Source organism: Hakea prostrata, chromosome 7 (genome assembly GCF_041222555.1).
Source record: "Hakea prostrata isolate BN-2017 chromosome 7, UWA_Hpros_2, whole genome shotgun sequence".
NCBI classification, from domain to species: domain Eukaryota; kingdom Viridiplantae; phylum Streptophyta; class Magnoliopsida; order Proteales; family Proteaceae; genus Hakea; species Hakea prostrata.
Window position 1 is genome coordinate 15407936 of NC_142606.1, and position 16734 is coordinate 15424669.

Consider the following 16734-nt stretch of genomic DNA (forward strand, 5'->3'; position numbering starts at 1 on the left):
TGTCTCAATCCCAACCCCTTTAGGCATAACAACTGGGACCTGCTCGACAATATTCCTAAATGGATTTTCTTCTGTTCGGTAGTGCCAAATTCCACAAGCTTCTCGATCGTCAAGAACATCAGTGCCTTCCCCCGGCAGGATCGACCAAGATGTTCACATCGCCATGCACGCAAACGTCATCATGCACAACAACAAAGTCGATCGACCTCGTAATCCTTATTCTTCTAAACAACAACAGAGGAAGCAGACATGATAGAGTGGAAAGTCTTCCCATAAACTTCGTTTAGCGTACGTACCAGAGTTTCAATTTTAGGAAGCAACAGAATTCTTTGCTAGATAGTTGGGGTACGTTCCTTGCTAATAGGAATTCAAAAATTCATCTTTGAATTAGGATTTATCCGTATCAGTGGTGACTGCGGAGACCTGAGAAAGGGTAGTGGAGAAAATTTAAGCTTGAAAAAGACTGGACTCCATTAAGATAGGAGTCGTCGTGGAACGGTTTTACAAATTCAGATCCTAAGCTGAACCTGAAGGGGTTGGAAGAGACTGGACTCCTACAGGATAGGAATCCATAAAACAGCTTTTTAAATCCTCGATCGTAACTGATTTGCAAATTCCTTTTTGTGTTTCACGAGCCGTTATCATATGTGTGAAGAGTTGTTGTGAGTTTGAACTCTTACCGTGCAAACACTTCGGGTGATGAGAGTCCATTAGGTTTAGAATTTTGTGTAAGCAATCCTTGTGAATACTTATCCGAAGACTTATCCTTGATACTTGCTAATTGGAACCTATATACATCTGGTTTAACCTTATCGCATGGAATTTAAAAATTCATATTTGAATGAGGGTTTTCTGTATCAGTGATGACTGCAGAGACCTGTTTTACAGATTCAAATTCTAAGCTGAAGTTTGGAAGAGGTTGAACTCCTACAGGATAGAATCGTTTTTCAAAGTTCAATCCTTATAACTGACTTTAAATTCCCGCGATAGAATCGTTTTCAAAGTTCAATCCTCATAACTTGTAAATTCCGTTCGAAATTAAATACCTGTTAATTTTGATCTTAATTTTCCATGTTTCCTAAATTTGCTTTCTAAAATATTGGAATGGGCTGATTATTATTATTTGAATATTCATCGCCAACTTGAGATTGGATTGGATTGGATATTTACAAAAAACCAGAACAAGTGATTTCAAGATCAATGAAAGATTCATACTTGCAAGTGTGAAATTGTTGAAAATCAATATATAACTGAGAGGTTTCACTAGTGATCAACCCAAAATTGATCATGCAGTGCATTGAATTGAATAAATATGATTTCACAGAGAACAAATTTTCTTCACCAAAACAATTACCATCTAACTAAATTCTGCAGGAGATGAAACACAAACTTGAAAGAAATAAAGAAAAAAGGTTGGGGGGATCTAGTGCATGATCTTAGACATTTTTAGGTTTTATGTTCTTGGAGCAACTATGTCTTCAGGAGTATAACCACAAGCACTCGTGTTCAGATATTCCAAAATGCTGTTAGTATCGGGTGGACCCATATCCTCTACTGTGATCCTTGGCATACTGATTTCCAACATCTCCTTCATCACCAGACGAGTTCTGAGAGACTTTATAACTGCATCATAAGGCAACCTGAATTGTCTGCAATATCTACCAGTTGGGTTCTCATACGGCCGCCGCCACATCGCTGCTATAATATCTTCTGGGTTTTCAGGGAAAGCCTCTCCAAATTTCCAATTCCCTTTGATTATCAACCTTGGATTTTTGTTTCCTTGAATCACCTGGATCCTTACATCCTTCTCCTTTACAATCAAACTTGGAAGGCGTATTGTAATCACGTATTCGTACACAATACTCTCGTTTACGGACGCAACACTTTCTCTCCAAATCATCTGATGTACTTGAAGCTGCTGCTTTTGCTTGTGAATCTCATTGTATTGCTCCATCTGGATCCTCGTGATCATATTGTACTGCTCCATGTCTATTCCTCTCGCCAAAAAGGACATCAATAGAACTCCCAAAACCATAAAGCACACAACCATTGTTGATGATCTCTTCATTGTTTCCTTTTCTTAATTTCTAAAGTGAATGATGAATGAGTATATGCGTTAGAACTCACACCCTAACACAAGAGCAAGGACAACCCAAGTCTATGGTATGAAAGTCTCAAGAGTTCTAGTTATCCTTAAATAGATGATACAAAGTAGAGTCCTTCACGATTTCAACTTAATTTCCTACTTACATGTAAAATTGAACTCTTTTATCTTCAGACTTTGAAAGAGTCCTTGACTTATTTTTCTTTATAATCATGCATCTACATGCATTTTAATAATAAATCCACAACTATTAAAAAAGATGACCGGAAATTTGAAATTTTAGAATTATAGCTAAAAAAACACAAAAAGAATTTGCAGGCAATAACGGTCATAGTGGGTGTAACTAGGCCTATAAACGGACCGGATTCGGCTCGGATACACCAGTATCCAAATCTGGCAAAAATTTAGATAAGGCATCCGAATCCGAATCCGAAACTTTATCGGATATCCGATCCGATAAAATATCCGATTATTGATTGATAATTGTCACTTTTTTACATTTTTTATTATAAATTTCTAATTTCTGATTACCGAATACCGCTATCCGAATCCGATTACCGATATCCGAATCCGATTATCATCTATTTTTAAAGGAAAAATGTTAAATACTTTACTCTATCCGGATAAAAATTTATCCGGATATTATCCGATCCGATAAGCAATTATCCGAATCCGAATCCGAATCCGGTTACTTAGCGGACGGATACGGATATTTTCCGGTAAGAAAATTTCCAGATTCGGATACCCTTAAACGAATACGAATGCGAATTCGGAGGCGGATTTCGGCTATCCATTTACAGATCTAGGTGTAACTGAGCAAGGATGAGCAAATTTTTAACGGTTATTTGGTTTTCAGAAATACCTCCAAATAATTAGCAAAAACAATGGATACCTTAAAATTATGTTGAACTAGCAATTACCCTTTTCCAAGTCGAACAATTAATTAACTAGTCTACGGAGAAAACAAAAATATGAAAATATGAAATTTAAGATTCAATTTTATTAAAGATAAAAATCATAGAAAATATAATAAATATTTATTTATTTGAACCTGAAAGGCTAAAACCACAAGTCTGCTACTCTAAATGAAAAAACTTCATAAAAATTACTATAAATTTAAAGGCATAATTTTGAAGTTACCATATTTCTAACAATCTTGAGGAATTCTTGAAATTTTCTCTAAACTTTATGATCCCTCTATTGGGATAACATTATACTTTACAAACTGAACCATAACTAAATGTCATGAATAAGTAACCATTAGTTATGGGTTAATATGAAATGTTGTTACTTTTCACAAATGATCATAAATCCAATTTCACTTAAAGTGCTCAATTGAATTGGCGATTGATGCTTTTGATGGGAAAATGTATTTGAGCCATTGTTATATAAAAGGGTCCCTGAACCTAGCAAATACATTAAGTCAGACACCATTATTCTGGATTTGCTAGGGGGTTCAGAAGAATCCTTTAAATCATTTTGTTATATTTGCAAAATCTGTAGTAGCATCAATGGCAGGAGGATATAAAAGACATTCACTTCTGCATTTGTTTTATCGTATGAATTTAGATTTTCATGCTTATTATTTGGTTAACAACAAACAATGCTATGATTGGTTCTCTTGAAATTGGGTTCTTTCTTGTTATGTGAGAATATAGATTTCCCCCCCCCCTCTATGAATCCCTCTCTTTCTTGGGTTGGTATTTAGTTTGATATGTAAAAGATATTTCAGGATTGGATAAGTTTTTGTTCAATCTAACCAAACTTAATATATTCACTTGGACATTCATACTTAATCCTCTAATTGTCTTACAAGTTATAGAATGACTATTTAATCAACTTTTTCCGGTTGTCTATGCCACCTACTTAGTGGTAATATGACAATTCAAATAGTATTTAATATAAAACTACAAAATGGGTTATAACGGTTTACGGTTACAGTTGTCTGTATCAACTACAGGTTATAGTTTTGTTTCAGGCTAATGTAAGCTTTACCCCCCTTAGCCCAAACACAACCCATTAAGGTTAAGTTTGGACTAGCTTTGGCAATAACGAGATGGTATAGTTCAATTTTAATGGTTCGGGCTGCAAATTAACATTGCTACTTTAAACATTGATGCAACGTGCGCAAAGAAAAAAGTTAAAACAACTCAAAATTAATTAGAAACTCAAGAAAATAAAAGTGACCCCAAAACCCAGTAACCGATGGAATTTGGAAGTCAAAACAACACCAATAGGGACATTATAGAGCTTCTCAAGCTTTTATTTGACATGTTGTGGATCCCGTAACTCTTCCCAACTTAAAAGTTACATTCGTTTTTCGATCAACACATCAGTTAAGTAATGTTTTAGGCCAAAATTGCACTCATAGTGTATGTATTGGTCTCAAATTGGGTTAGACATTAAATTTCGACAAAAAAATGACATATGACACCCCCCAATTGAGGATCAAAATCCAAGCGAAACATGACGAAATTTCAGCCAAAATATTGGCAAATTTCGTCGTTTAGCCAAGGGATAAAATGGCGAAATTCTCTGATATTTCACACCTACATAACATTCACTACCCATTCTCAGATATTTCACACCTTCTAAATCCGATTATTAAAAACATTATCTAAATTCGAATCCAATATGGATATACAAATTTGAATTTATTTAATCAAATTTGGATATCCGATTAGAATAACTATTGGTAGTTTAATTAATTACTAATAATGAATACTAATGAAGGAATAATGATATACTCCTCAATATTAAACTTTAATCGAATATATAATAATATCCAACTTAAAAATGACAAATCCAAATTTAAATCTAATTATTAATTATTAAATTCAAAAAAATCAAATTTGAATGTTCTTAAACTGTTAAACATATACGAATATGAATCAATTTAAATTTTCGACTACCCAATGGTTCGGATCCGTAAAAAGATTAAATTTGTTGTCGGGAAAAAAAATTATCCATAGTCACTGGCCATTTGAATAAAAACGCAATAAGCACCTCGACTTCATTCCTAGCTTAGCCCAAACTTGCTCTCAAATAGAAAAGGGTGGATTGTTCTCTTCAATTTCACATTATCTGATCCCAAAACGATTCGAATTCAGTGACAGATAGATAGATGCTGTTCCCTCATATCCTGAAACAAGTCTCATTATTTTGTAAGAAACTTCAAGCTCATTACATTCCTCTCACTGATGGGTAAATTACAAACACACGTACCATGCATATCATCCATAACATTCAAACAATGGATATTAAGTTACAGTCACCAAGAACGCGAATAACAAAGTGATTTACGCATCAGCCTTGGAAGGCTTGATGTCTTCACCACCAGAAGGGTTAGCCTCTTCAACAATGTTCACAACCTTGGGTTGGCGCTTCTCCTCAGCGAGTTTAGGCACAGTGATCTTCAAAACCCCATTCTCCAGATGAGCTTTAATGGCTTCCAAATTCGCGTTGCGAGGCAACCTGAACTGTCTCCAGAACTTCCCAGTAGTGCGTTCGACGCTGTGCCATTTCTCGCCCTCAACCTCATCTTCCCGCTTCCTCTCACCACTGATCCTCAAAACCCTATTTTCCTCCACCTCGATCTTCACATCTTCCTTCTTCATCCCCGGAACATCCACTGTAATCACATGAGCTTGTGGTGTTTCCTTCCAATCTGCCCGAGCCAGAGCCAATGTCGTCGTCTCAATTCCAACCCCTTTAGGTAAATTAAATGGGCTCTGCTCGAGAATCCTGAATGGATCTTCTGTAGGTAGTGTGAAATCCCACAAGCTTCTCGTGTAGGGCACCAGTCCCTTCGCCGGCAGGGCCATCAAGAGACCCCCAAACGCCATTGCAATGCACAATGCCAAAATCGAGCTCCTCATTCTTGATCTGCTACCCCTGACAAACAACAGAGAGAAATTCGAATGGATTAATTAATCTGTTCGCAAATTGCTTGCTATTTGTGATTGTGTTGATCAGTGATAGTTGCAGAGACCTGAGGTGCATTTTATAGAGCAAATGAGTGTTTGTTCTGGAGAGTTTCCATTTTCTGGATTCTTCTCCATGATGAAGTAATAACATTACAATGGGTTGTTTCCGGAGCTTTCTACGTTTTTCAATGCTTCGAGTGAGATTCACTGACCATGACGTGTCATCTACTTTGGGATTATTTTATTGACGTGTCAAATTCGATCTCGGCCGTCCATTTATGAATCACACAGAACAAAGAAGAAGAAGGCGCTTCTAGAATTTCATTAAAAAAAATGAAAATTTTTGAATTTTGTGGTCGGTGTGTATTGTTGTCCGTTGGATCAAATGTATTTGATGTATTTTCTTTAACCAACGCCAGTGATCTATCCCGTCACAAAATTTGAGTGGATTCAGCAGGGTTTGGAAAATTTGGAAATTGTACCTGAATTCACTGTTCAGGTTTCCATATCTAGAACCGGTTCACATCCTTTACAATTTTCATTTCCTGCAAAAATCAGATCAGTTTAAGAATTAGGAATTTAGGAGTCGACTCAATTTAATATAGTTTATTAAGAAAAAAATACTTATATAATCAACCAATCTGGGATTCACATCCTCTGTAATTCCTTTCTCTGCAATTCCTTACAATTCCCTCATAAGATTGTGCCATGTGGCATTTAAGTAATCCATCGGTTACCCAACAAACTAGAGTTTCAATAAAATTCAAATTTATGGGTGGGTTTAAATACAATTCAAATTTAGTTTAAATTGGATAACCATTAGATTATTTAAATTCCACATGGCACAATCCTATGAGGGAATTATAGGGAATTGCTGAGAAAGGAATTACAGAGGATGTGAATCCACCAATCTGATGGGTTCACATTCTTTATAATTTCCACTTCTTGTAATTCCCTGTAATTCCTATCTAGAATTGTGACAGATGACAGGATCCACATCCTCTGTAATTCCCTTCCCTACAATTCCCTGCAATTCCCTCGTAGGATTGTGCCATGTGGCATTTAAATAATCCAAAGGTTACCCAATGAACTAGAGTTTAAATAAAATTCAAATTTATGAGTGGGTTTAAATAAAATTCAAATTTAATTTAAATTGAATAGCCGTTGGATTACTTAAATGCCACATGGCACAATCCTACGAGGGAATTGCAGGGAATTGTAGGGAAGGGAATTACAGAGGATGTGGATCCCAGATGACACCATTACATTCGACCTGGCTTGATCCACTATCGGCCGTGAAACAGATGCCTTGTCCTGCTGTGTTGAAGTTGCAATCAGTTTTGTCTCAATCTTTCCAACCTTTTGATTCATTTGTTTTCCCGGAAAGCTAAAGTTTTTTTTTGTTTTTCCAGCTTATAATGCATATTTCCATTATGATTATCAGCCTGGTTGGTTACTTGAGTCTTAAAGAAGATGATGACTAATGGCAGAGCTTCCACTAATTAGACAATATTAATAAACTGAAATTAACGCCATAGATACTTCTTCAGTTTGTTCTAACTTGAAAAACAAGTCAGACATGGAAAGGTAATTTCTGTCACCGAGTTCTTCCTTTTAAAGAAAAACTCAATTCAGAAGAGGAAGTTTTTCAAACTAGAACTAGGAATATTTGCGTTTTAGTTTTATTAAATGTTTGCATTTTGATTAACCAACATAAGTCAAACCCTTAGCATCAGTTTCCTTTTTCCTACCTTAATGCAATCTCAAGATTTAATACCATGACAAAAGCCAAATCCTCACCATCTATTACACATCTATCCAATTTTTCAAATGATCTGAGAAGAAAAAAAAAAAAGTGAGTGAACGTTAGGTGAGCTAGAGAGAAAAAATTGAGTGTACAGTGGAAGTGGGTGAAAACGATCTGAACCACAATACGATCATATCCTGAAACAAGTTGCATTAATATTGTACGAAACTTCAAGCCCATTACATTCCTCTCACCAAGAGGGAGGTTACTGTATCATACATGACATTCAAACAACGAACTGTTAGGTTATTATCAACAAGAACACGCGCGAACAGGGTGATTTACATATTGGCTTTGGAAGGTTTGATGTCTTCACCACCAGAAGGATTAGCCTCTTCAACAATGTTGACGACCTTAGGTTGGCGCTTCTCCTCAGCCAGCTTAGCCACAGTGATCTTCAAAACCCCATTCTCCAGATGAGCTTTAATGGCCTCCAAATTCGCGTTTCGAGGCAACCTGAATCGTCTCCAGAACTTTCCTGTAGTTCGTTCAACGCTATGCCATTTCTCGCCCTCAATCTCATCTTCCCGCTTCCTCTCTCCACTGATCCTCAGAACCCTATTTTCCTCCACCTCGATCTTCACATCTTCTTTCTTCATTCCTGGAACGTCCACCGTAATCACATGTGCTTGTGGTGTCTCCTTCCAATCTGCCCTAGCCAGAGCCAATGTCGTCTCCATCCCAACCCCTTTAGGGATAGTAAAAGGACTCTGCTCGAGAATCCTAAAAGGGTCTTCTGTAGGTAATGTCATCAAATCCAACAAGCTTCTAGTGTAGGGCATCAGTCCGTTCACCGGCAAGGCCATCAAGAGACCCCCAAACGCCGCTGCAATACACCATGCCAACATTGAGCTCCTCATTTTCTTGATCTGCAACTTCAGTGAAACAACAGCAGAGAACAATTCAAATGGAATCCTTCGTGAGTTGCTTTGTTCACTATCTTCTTCTCGACGAGCGACGGTTGCAGAGACCTGAGGTGCGTTTTATAGAGCAAACGACCGTTTGTTCTGGAGATTTTTAATTTTCTGGATTCTTCTTCGTGGTTAAGTAATTACCATACTGGGTCGTGCTTCCGGAGCTTTCTAGGTGTTTCCATACTTAAAAAAGTGAGAGATTCTTTTTCCAAAGTAGATCATGAGAGCTTTCATGTTTCTAGAATCTGGATCTGTTCGATTAACTGACCATGACGTGTCATCTTCTTGTGGACTGTTTGGAAAACGTGTCCTATCCAATCTGCGCCGTCCATTTGTGGACCTCTAGTTCACCGTGCAGCCTACGGTTCTCATATCGCAACTTGTGGTCGAGACTGCAGCCGTAGGAGGCACGCTGCTAGACTGCTGCAGCACTGAAACTTCTTCAAAATTTACGAACTAACGCACACAATAAAGAAAGAAGCAAGAAGTTTCTAGGGTTTTGAAAAATTGGATATTAGTGATGGATTCGGCTCCCCGTGATTGTATGTGTAATATTTCCTCTCTATATACACAGAAGTTTCTAAGGTTTTGTAAGAGCGAATTTGAGGTATACATTGGTGAGTGTTTTTTTTTAAAGCTAAATTAATAACAATTTATGGTCCACATGCAAGTGGCAATGGGGAAAGATTGTACGTTGATAATTGTAAAGTCACACTTATCAAGAACCATAATAAAATCATGCTACGCTACATAGCAAAAAGAGTAAGCTGAGTTAGACATTGCCAACCCAAGTGATTTGATATATTGTAATCACATTTGTAAGGAAGTGAAATGTATTGTCTAGGTCAAATTTGATAGTCGGAACACTACATAGCGAGAGTACATGATCACAACTACTGCATCCTCTCTTTTCTTTATCTAAATAAAAGAAATCATGCTATCAATTATGTGTTTTTGAAATGTTTAGTCTTGTTATAAGAGTCTATTGCTATTAAGGCTTAAGAGACCCATTAACACCTAGTGTATATTTATAAATGTAATGTAGACACTAGAGCAAGTCTAGTGGATTTACCCAAATAGGGAGTAAGGTCAACTGAAAGTCCAAACGCTACATAACGAGGATGCAAGGTCACCACTATTTGCATTCCATCGTTGAACCAAATTGCCTCTTTGCTGTTCTTTGTAAATCCACCTAAAAGGGATTCTTCAGCACGCAGTTGGCTGCAATTGATCGTTTGCAGGTTTGTTTCTCTGGATCTTTGACACCTCTTTAGTGAATAGATACATCATATTGATACAAAGAAACTGCATTTCCTTAGAAAAGAAGAGGTATGTTTGCCGTAGGTTTTAAAGTCTTAACAACCAGTTTGTTCATACAATGCTTCTAGACATCGTAAATCATACTTGATTCACACATTATAAATCATAATGAATGTAGAATGAAATTCTATACTTTTCCCTTTCAGTAAAATGTATGTGTATTTTTATTTTTTACTTTTTTTAATTTAATTAATTTTAAGTAAAATCTCCAAACTTGGAAGAGCATATACGTTATATATACGAATAATATTGGTTACTTGTCATGAATATATAGAGCTGATTTTGGTTTTGTACAGAGAGCATCTATTAGACGTTTCTTGCAAAATTCGTTTCGATCGTTTCTTGTCTTTCCTTCCGAGAGATGGCTGTCCATGGTAGGTTGACGCCTCCGTATAACACAATTGGAAGAAACAAGCTAAATAGTAGCAAGCAATGGCGGAGCTAGGGCATTCTGCACACAACTGAAAGGTCAGTTTATTATCTTCATAGCTAAATTTATCTTCACAGAAGAGCAGCAGTCGTCCTTAACAACATATATCAGTATTACAAACTTTATAATTAACACTAAACATGAAATTCTCTCTCGATAGATTGCAAAATGCAAGTAAACGCAGGATCACTGTTTTAAATCAAAATCAAAGTTCTTGCTTCTGATCATGGCCGATTTCGGGCTTTTTAGCATCAGCATCTGCAATGCTGACGACTCTGGGACCCTTGATCTTCTCTGGAGCCAGCTTAGCAATGGAGATGGTGAGAACGCCATTCTCCAGCTTAGCTTGAATTGAATCCAAATCCACGTTTTCAGGCAGACGGAATTGCCTCCAGAACTTCCCAAAAGACCTCTCCACACGGTGCCAGTGATCCCCTTTCTTATCCTCTTTCTTCTTCCTCTCTCCGCTCACCCGCAGCACTCTGTTCTCGTCCATCTCGATCTTCAATTCATCTCTCTTCAGCCCTAATTAATTAACACAGCCGCCACCAATTTCAGAATATTGGATAGATCAACATCCAAAAAATCACTAGCAGGGAGAATTCGAATCAGCTATTTGAATACTTACCAGGAACGTCGAGTATTATGAGATGTGCTTCGGGAGTCTCTTTCCAGTCAACCCTAGCAGGAGAGACGACAATGTCATCCTTCTCCAGTTCGAAGGGTAACCGTTCCAGTATTTTGAAAGGATCTGGTAACCTATCCTGCCAGAAATCCGACCACAGACTTGGCGGTGAATCCATAAACGGCAGCAGCGAACCCTCCGAGGGTGAAACAATCATCATAGCTACGAGTACAGCCAGAATGGCACCACAGATGATTGAGAACCTCCTCATTTTTGCTGTTTGATCACAATATTAGTTAAATCCAAACCAAAACCAGGCAGTAGAACGTAATTCAGGGACAAAAGCAAGCGCAATCTCTTGCTATTTGCTAGCAGTGTGAATTTGGTTTTCCTGAGATGATCGATCACTTGGGGATGAAGGAGTGGGTTTAAAGATTTATAAGGGAGAAGGGTCGTTTCTTGAAGGTTCCATACGCGAGAAGGTTCGAGTTTCATCATAAAGAATTTCGAGTTCCAGAGGTTTCACGTAGAAGGTCGAATTGAAATTAGTGATGATCGAGGGTCCCTCCATTTTTGTTAGTAATCATCGAGGCCCATTTATCTTATCTGACAACAATGTTGAGATTCAGTCCATGGGCCAAGTTCAAGTCCTACTAGGTAGGAACCCAAATAGCCATATGTCAATTGGGATATTGCGGTAGAGGACTCTGTTCGTCCTTTTACTCTCTACTATACATTTAGGAGAAAAATCTATCTCTGATCACACCTCAATTATACATTATCTTTTCATCAAAAACCCACCAACCAATTTGTAAGTTGTAGCCCTTATACTAATGAATGATTTGAGAATCCATATGAACATATGTAAACAAGATGAAATCCTCTAACTTCTTGGGTAGAAGATTCTGCCCCTCTCATCACCCCCTTCATCTTACGTTTAAAAGAATGTGTAATTGAAGAGTGAGAGGAGAGCACAATGTATTTACTATTTACTGCCTGTACCACAACAAGCAACTAGACCAACCAATTCATCTTATTCTAAATGGGAATCAGTTATGCTCCCTCCAGAACCATTGCCACTAAGCAGTACCGAAGCAAGTTAAGAGACCAACACAGACTAGAACTGAAAGAGAGAACACAGTCGCAGTTGAGGTAGTATTTTATTGATCAACAATCACAAATGCAGTTTCAAGCTTTGTCAAAGATTAAAGGTGAAGGGGCCAAACAAAAAGAAAAACATTTGAAAGAAAATTCAGATCCATATCGGCAAGAAACCGCCCCTTCCTAGCAGCCCAACCAGTAGATATGCCTCAAATAAATTTACCCGAAAAAAACAAAAAAGGAAGATATGCCTCAAATAAATACAAAAGTTGGAAAGTAAATGCAAGAACTGACAACATTCATCTAGGAGACTAGTTATTGACCTACTGTCTTAATACACAATACCATATTAAACTAACCACAAAGGCATCAGAGGGTGTATTAAGTGTGGAGAAGCCCCACAAAGTTTTGGAGCTAAAACTATTACACGCTATAACCTACTCAACCTAGCTCTCCAGCTAGCTCTCCAGCTGAACCACAACGTTCTTCAAAACAATCAAAATTTATCTCAGAACTACAGTTCATCATACTAAAATCCCCGCTACAGGAGAAAGTATTTCAATGAACACCAATGAAAAACACTTACGCAATTGGTTTGCCCAAAGCACTCCTCTCTTACTCCCTCTTGTTATTCAAACGCTAGTACCTTTACCTCCTAAGTTCAAGCTCCACAACTCCAGACATCTAACTCAAGCCATCGCCGGTTGCTTCTGTGCAAATCCTACACCTTTCTCGATACTGGACTTGAGTTCTGGTTTAAGCGCCTCTAGAGCCTTTGCCTCATATTCACTCAACCCATTAAGATCACTAGATATCAGAGCTTCAACACCTGCCTTTCCAAGCTTTATCCTTGATGCAAAGAAAGGCAGCTCTGTCAGATCTGACTGGACGAATGCGCACTCATAGACATCTGAATCTCCATCCAGGGCACGAAGAGAAGATTCAACAAATCTGGCTGCTGCATATGCCATAGATAGAGTTGCAGATCCTGCCCCGGCCTTTGCCTCTACTACTTCAGTCCCAGCATTCTGGATCCTCACGGTCAGCTCCTCTACTTCTTCATCTGTGAAAGTAACAGATGGTTTTGTCTTTGAAAGCAAGGGAAGAATAGTAATCCCAGCATGTCCCCCAACAACTGGGACATCCACATCAATGAGCTTCAGGTTCTTCTTCTGTGCAACGAATGTGTTTGCCCTAACAACATCCAGAGTGGTAACACCAAAGAGCTTCTTTGGATTAAAAACACCCTTCTGCTTCAACACTTCCGCTGCAATTGGTACTGTAGAATTGACTGGATTGCTGATGATGTGGATGAAGGCATCTGGGCAGTTATCTGCAACAGCCTCAACCAGGGTTTTGACTATGTTGGCATTGATCTTGAAGAGGTCATCACGAGTCATGCCCGGCTTTCTTGGAACTCCAGCAGGTATCACAACAACATCTACACCTTTCAGAGAGTCGGCCAATTCACCGTTACCTGTGAAGTCCTTAACTTGTGAAGGGGTATTGCAATGACTTAGATCAGCTGCTACTCCCTTAACATTTGCAATATCATAAAGATGCAGATCCGAGACCAAAGGCGACATCTTGATCAGAAGTGCAAGCGGTTGGCCAATACCACCAGCAGCTCCAAGAATAGCCACTTTAAAAGCAGAAGCCTGTGGTTGGACACAGGTACTTGTTCTCTTGTTTGGTTCTACGGCTCTTCGAGCAAATGAACCTCGAAGAGCAGAACTGCTTTCCTTGGCCAAGAAGGATGACTCTGATTCACAGCTTACAGATGTTGCAGCTTTGAGACCACTGAAACTCCTAAGAGAACTGGCAGAGTTCAGCTTCATGCTGAGGGGCTTAAATTTTGAAACTCGGCTTGGCTGGTTACCAGTAACTGACCCAATGGAGAAAGTAGCTGCTGTTGTTGTTGCCATCTTGCACTCTGAAGGGTAAAACTTCAATGAAAAACAGACACAGAATTCTTGAGTATCAACGATAAACAGTAAAATTAAATCATCTGATGAAAACAACTGGTATTTAGCAAGTTGATAGCAAATTAACTAAAGAAATGAGATCTAGGATACAGATGTTTTATATGCTGCTTTGTTATTTTTAAACCAAAATACCAAGTAGACTAGCCTTCTGCAGTAAGAAAGATAAAAGTAGACTAGCCTTCTGCAGTAAGAAAGATAAAGTAAACTAGCCTTCTGCAGTAAGAAAGATAAAGTAGACTAGCCTTCTGCATTTTGTTGATATGAGTCAGAATTGGAAAAATAATAGTACTCAAGAAAGAGAATCCAGACAAGAAGCACACTTTAGTCAAACTTGTGTTTGCTAGGCTGGTTTAGGCCAGTGTGCATTGATCATGGGGAGACTGATCCAAAGCTGGATTTTGATCCCTGTATTGTACATAATACACCAACCCTGAGGCTATTAAAGATACACAACATTTTTAAGTACTTACAGTTACAATTTCCACGCGCTCAAGGGACAAGGCAATTAGGCACAAATTGAATATGACCAGCCCTGTTAACAGAGCAAACACCCCCACCAACTCACTAAGGGCAGCTTTCATTGTTTACAGCAGGCCTATTGATCTTAAGATGATTACAGGGCAGAAACTTTAGTAGAGAATGTTTCATTGAAGATGCCAAAAAGGTGAATAAGGTGGTCAGCAATCTTTACCAACCCTTCCCCAAAAAAGAAAAAAGAAGAGGTTTTACAGCCATCTTACCATCCATATATTGATTCTATTCCTAGAGGAATCAAAGATGCCACTGATTCAAATCAGGAGGAATGTGACCATTGGGACCCAAGCAAGTTACTTGGATTCCAGGTCCATTCTATCCTCCCTTTACTTGGAGTCATGGGAGGATTCACTCACTGAGATACAAAAACACTGAAGACTAGGTTTGCCAAAATTTCTAAAGGGCTTTTTTTTCTTTCCCCTTTCTTTTTTCCCTTTCGTTACAGTTTTTATATGTATAAAATACATTCATTTGGTACTGATTATGTTTTATAATGTTTGGCAAAAATACCAGGTGGGTATAAATATGTACTAAAGCAAAGAAAATTACATATGATATTTCAATAAAAATGAATCAGAGTGGACAATTCAGTTACCAATCGACCATAGACATAAATCTGGGGCTGCAGCCAGTCCATATTGGGCAATTAAACAGGGAACTGCCACATTGTCTGAGCTGAACCCAGATTTGTCCAGATCTTGGCATCCATAAAGAACTAAAACATCAGGGACCCTAAAATTCACGACAAGTCAAAATGAGGACTCGTGAAAATACAATGATATAATAAGTAATAATGATAAAAGAACCACAAAGTTATTTATTATATCAATGGCGGAATCAAGGCTTCAAAAACAAAAACCTCATTAAAAGAATGTAGAGCGCACACACACACACAGAAAAGAAAAAGAGAGAGATAGAAGGAGAGAGGGAGAGAGAAAGAAAGAAGAAAGAGGTAAAATAATTAAAAAGGAAAAAAAGGGAACCAATTAGAAATGAAATCCCCGTGTTACCTACCACACAATAATTTAAAAGAAAAATCGAGAAAAATGTAAATAAGATGCGAGTGTTGAGTAGTAAATCTTCTAATATCAAAGATTAGCAAAAAAACCAATCACAACCACAAAAGGCCCTTTCATGTAAAAGCATATAGTGACGCAATATTTAGGCATCGAAGAAAATCTCCAAGTTGGTCCAGATTTGTAGAACAGCAGATGCATACCAAGATACGGAAACAACGGTAATCTCAGAAGTGCGAAAAAATTGATGAACAATCAAGCATAGTCAGTGGACTGATCTCCGTTAAATTTAGCCTATTCAAGTTAAAACAACCATTCGAGGCATCACTAGTTCAAGAGAAACTCTCAAAAGTTAGATCTCAAAGCATAAATAGACGTAAATCATAAATTTCAATCCCGAAATAAAAATCCAAATCATGAAACGAAATGAGTTCGGATTCTACTTGAATCGATCCAAAAAAAGTCAAAAACACAATAACTAAATACAGTATGCACTCGCAACAGAGGAAGGAAAAGAAAATTTTATGAGAAATGAAGCTTACAGAGTTACAGGGTTTCTATTCTCACCTGGATTTGATCTACGCTCAGCTGCTAGGGTCACCTGCTCCTTGCCGGAGCTTGAATATCGCTTCGCTTTTTCAACTTTCAGCTCCTACTTTCCACGAAGAAGAAAAGGGACAGAGAGGCAAAAAGGTTTTTCAAGTCTCTTTTTATTACAATTTGGATTTTATAATTGAGACATATTCTTATTCAGAGTCCAGGCAACAGTGCGGATTAGAGCTCCGAGTTGATTCTAATCTGACGGCTTCATAGAAGTTTGCTTGTGCGGTTGGGCAGATGAAGAACATTTTTCCGTCAGAAAGCTGGGTTGGAGCGACAAAAGCGTGTGAATCGGTTTGGTTTTGTTATTTGGTGCAATTTCGGTTTATATATCGACCAGGCAAAATCAAAATGACAAAATCAACCTTTTTT

The 16734-nt window shown here is 38.0% G+C and overlaps 4 protein-coding genes across 5 annotated transcripts; all 4 read right to left on the reverse strand.

Annotated features, from left to right (window-relative positions):
- Positions 1–5403: 5403 nt before the first annotated feature.
- Positions 5404–5982, reverse strand: LOC149010110 (18.1 kDa class I heat shock protein-like). Its single transcript, XM_089162399.1, has one exon. The coding sequence runs from the start codon at positions 5980–5982 to the stop codon at positions 5404–5406; it is 579 nt and encodes a 192-aa protein (XP_089018525.1).
- A 2119-nt stretch (positions 5983–8101) lies between these two features.
- On the reverse strand, positions 8102–8767 carry LOC149010111 (22.7 kDa class IV heat shock protein-like). Its single transcript, XM_089164131.1, has one exon. It carries the CDS (start codon positions 8695–8697, stop codon positions 8119–8121), a length of 579 nt encoding a protein of 192 aa, XP_089020257.1. The 5' UTR covers positions 8698–8767; the 3' UTR covers positions 8102–8118.
- Positions 8768–10367: 1600 nt separating this feature from the next.
- On the reverse strand, positions 10368–12510 carry LOC149010112 (22.0 kDa class IV heat shock protein-like). The gene is made up of 2 exons (XM_089161936.1): positions 11130–12510; positions 10368–11026 (listed from the first exon to the last, which is right to left on the reverse strand). The coding sequence occupies exons 1-2, from the start codon at positions 11395–11397 to the stop codon at positions 10707–10709; spliced, it is 588 nt and encodes a 195-aa protein (XP_089018062.1). The 5' UTR covers positions 11398–12510; the 3' UTR covers positions 10368–10706.
- Positions 12511–12606: 96 nt separating this feature from the next.
- On the reverse strand, positions 12607–16489 carry LOC149010113 (malate dehydrogenase, chloroplastic-like). Of its 2 annotated transcripts, none has more exons than XM_089161935.1 (2): positions 16330–16489; positions 12607–14160 (listed from the first exon to the last, which is right to left on the reverse strand). In XM_089161935.1, exon 2 carries the CDS (start codon positions 14150–14152, stop codon positions 12917–12919), a length of 1236 nt encoding a protein of 411 aa, XP_089018061.1. In that variant the 5' UTR covers positions 14153–14160; positions 16330–16489; the 3' UTR covers positions 12607–12916. The 2 variants fall into 2 exon arrangements, with proteins under 2 accessions (XP_089018061.1, XP_089018060.1); XM_089161934.1 differs by having other exon boundaries at positions 12607–14173; positions 16330–16488.
- Positions 16490–16734: the final 245 nt, after the last annotated feature.

Coding starts and splice junctions, on each gene's coding strand:
- LOC149010110 (XM_089162399.1), bottom strand. CDS start 5,982: ATGAGGAGCTCGATTTTGGCATTGTGCATTGCAATGGCGTTTGGGGGT.
- LOC149010111 (XM_089164131.1), bottom strand. CDS start 8,697: ATGAGGAGCTCAATGTTGGCATGGTGTATTGCAGCGGCGTTTGGGGGT.
- LOC149010112 (XM_089161936.1), bottom strand. CDS start 11,397: ATGAGGAGGTTCTCAATCATCTGTGGTGCCATTCTGGCTGTACTCGTA. Junction 11,027..11,129: donor CATAATACTCGACGTTCCTG/GTAAGTATTCAA, acceptor TTAATTAATTAG/GGCTGAAGAGAGATGAATTG.
- LOC149010113 (XM_089161935.1), bottom strand. CDS start 14,152: ATGGCAACAACAACAGCAGCTACTTTCTCCATTGGGTCAGTTACTGGT.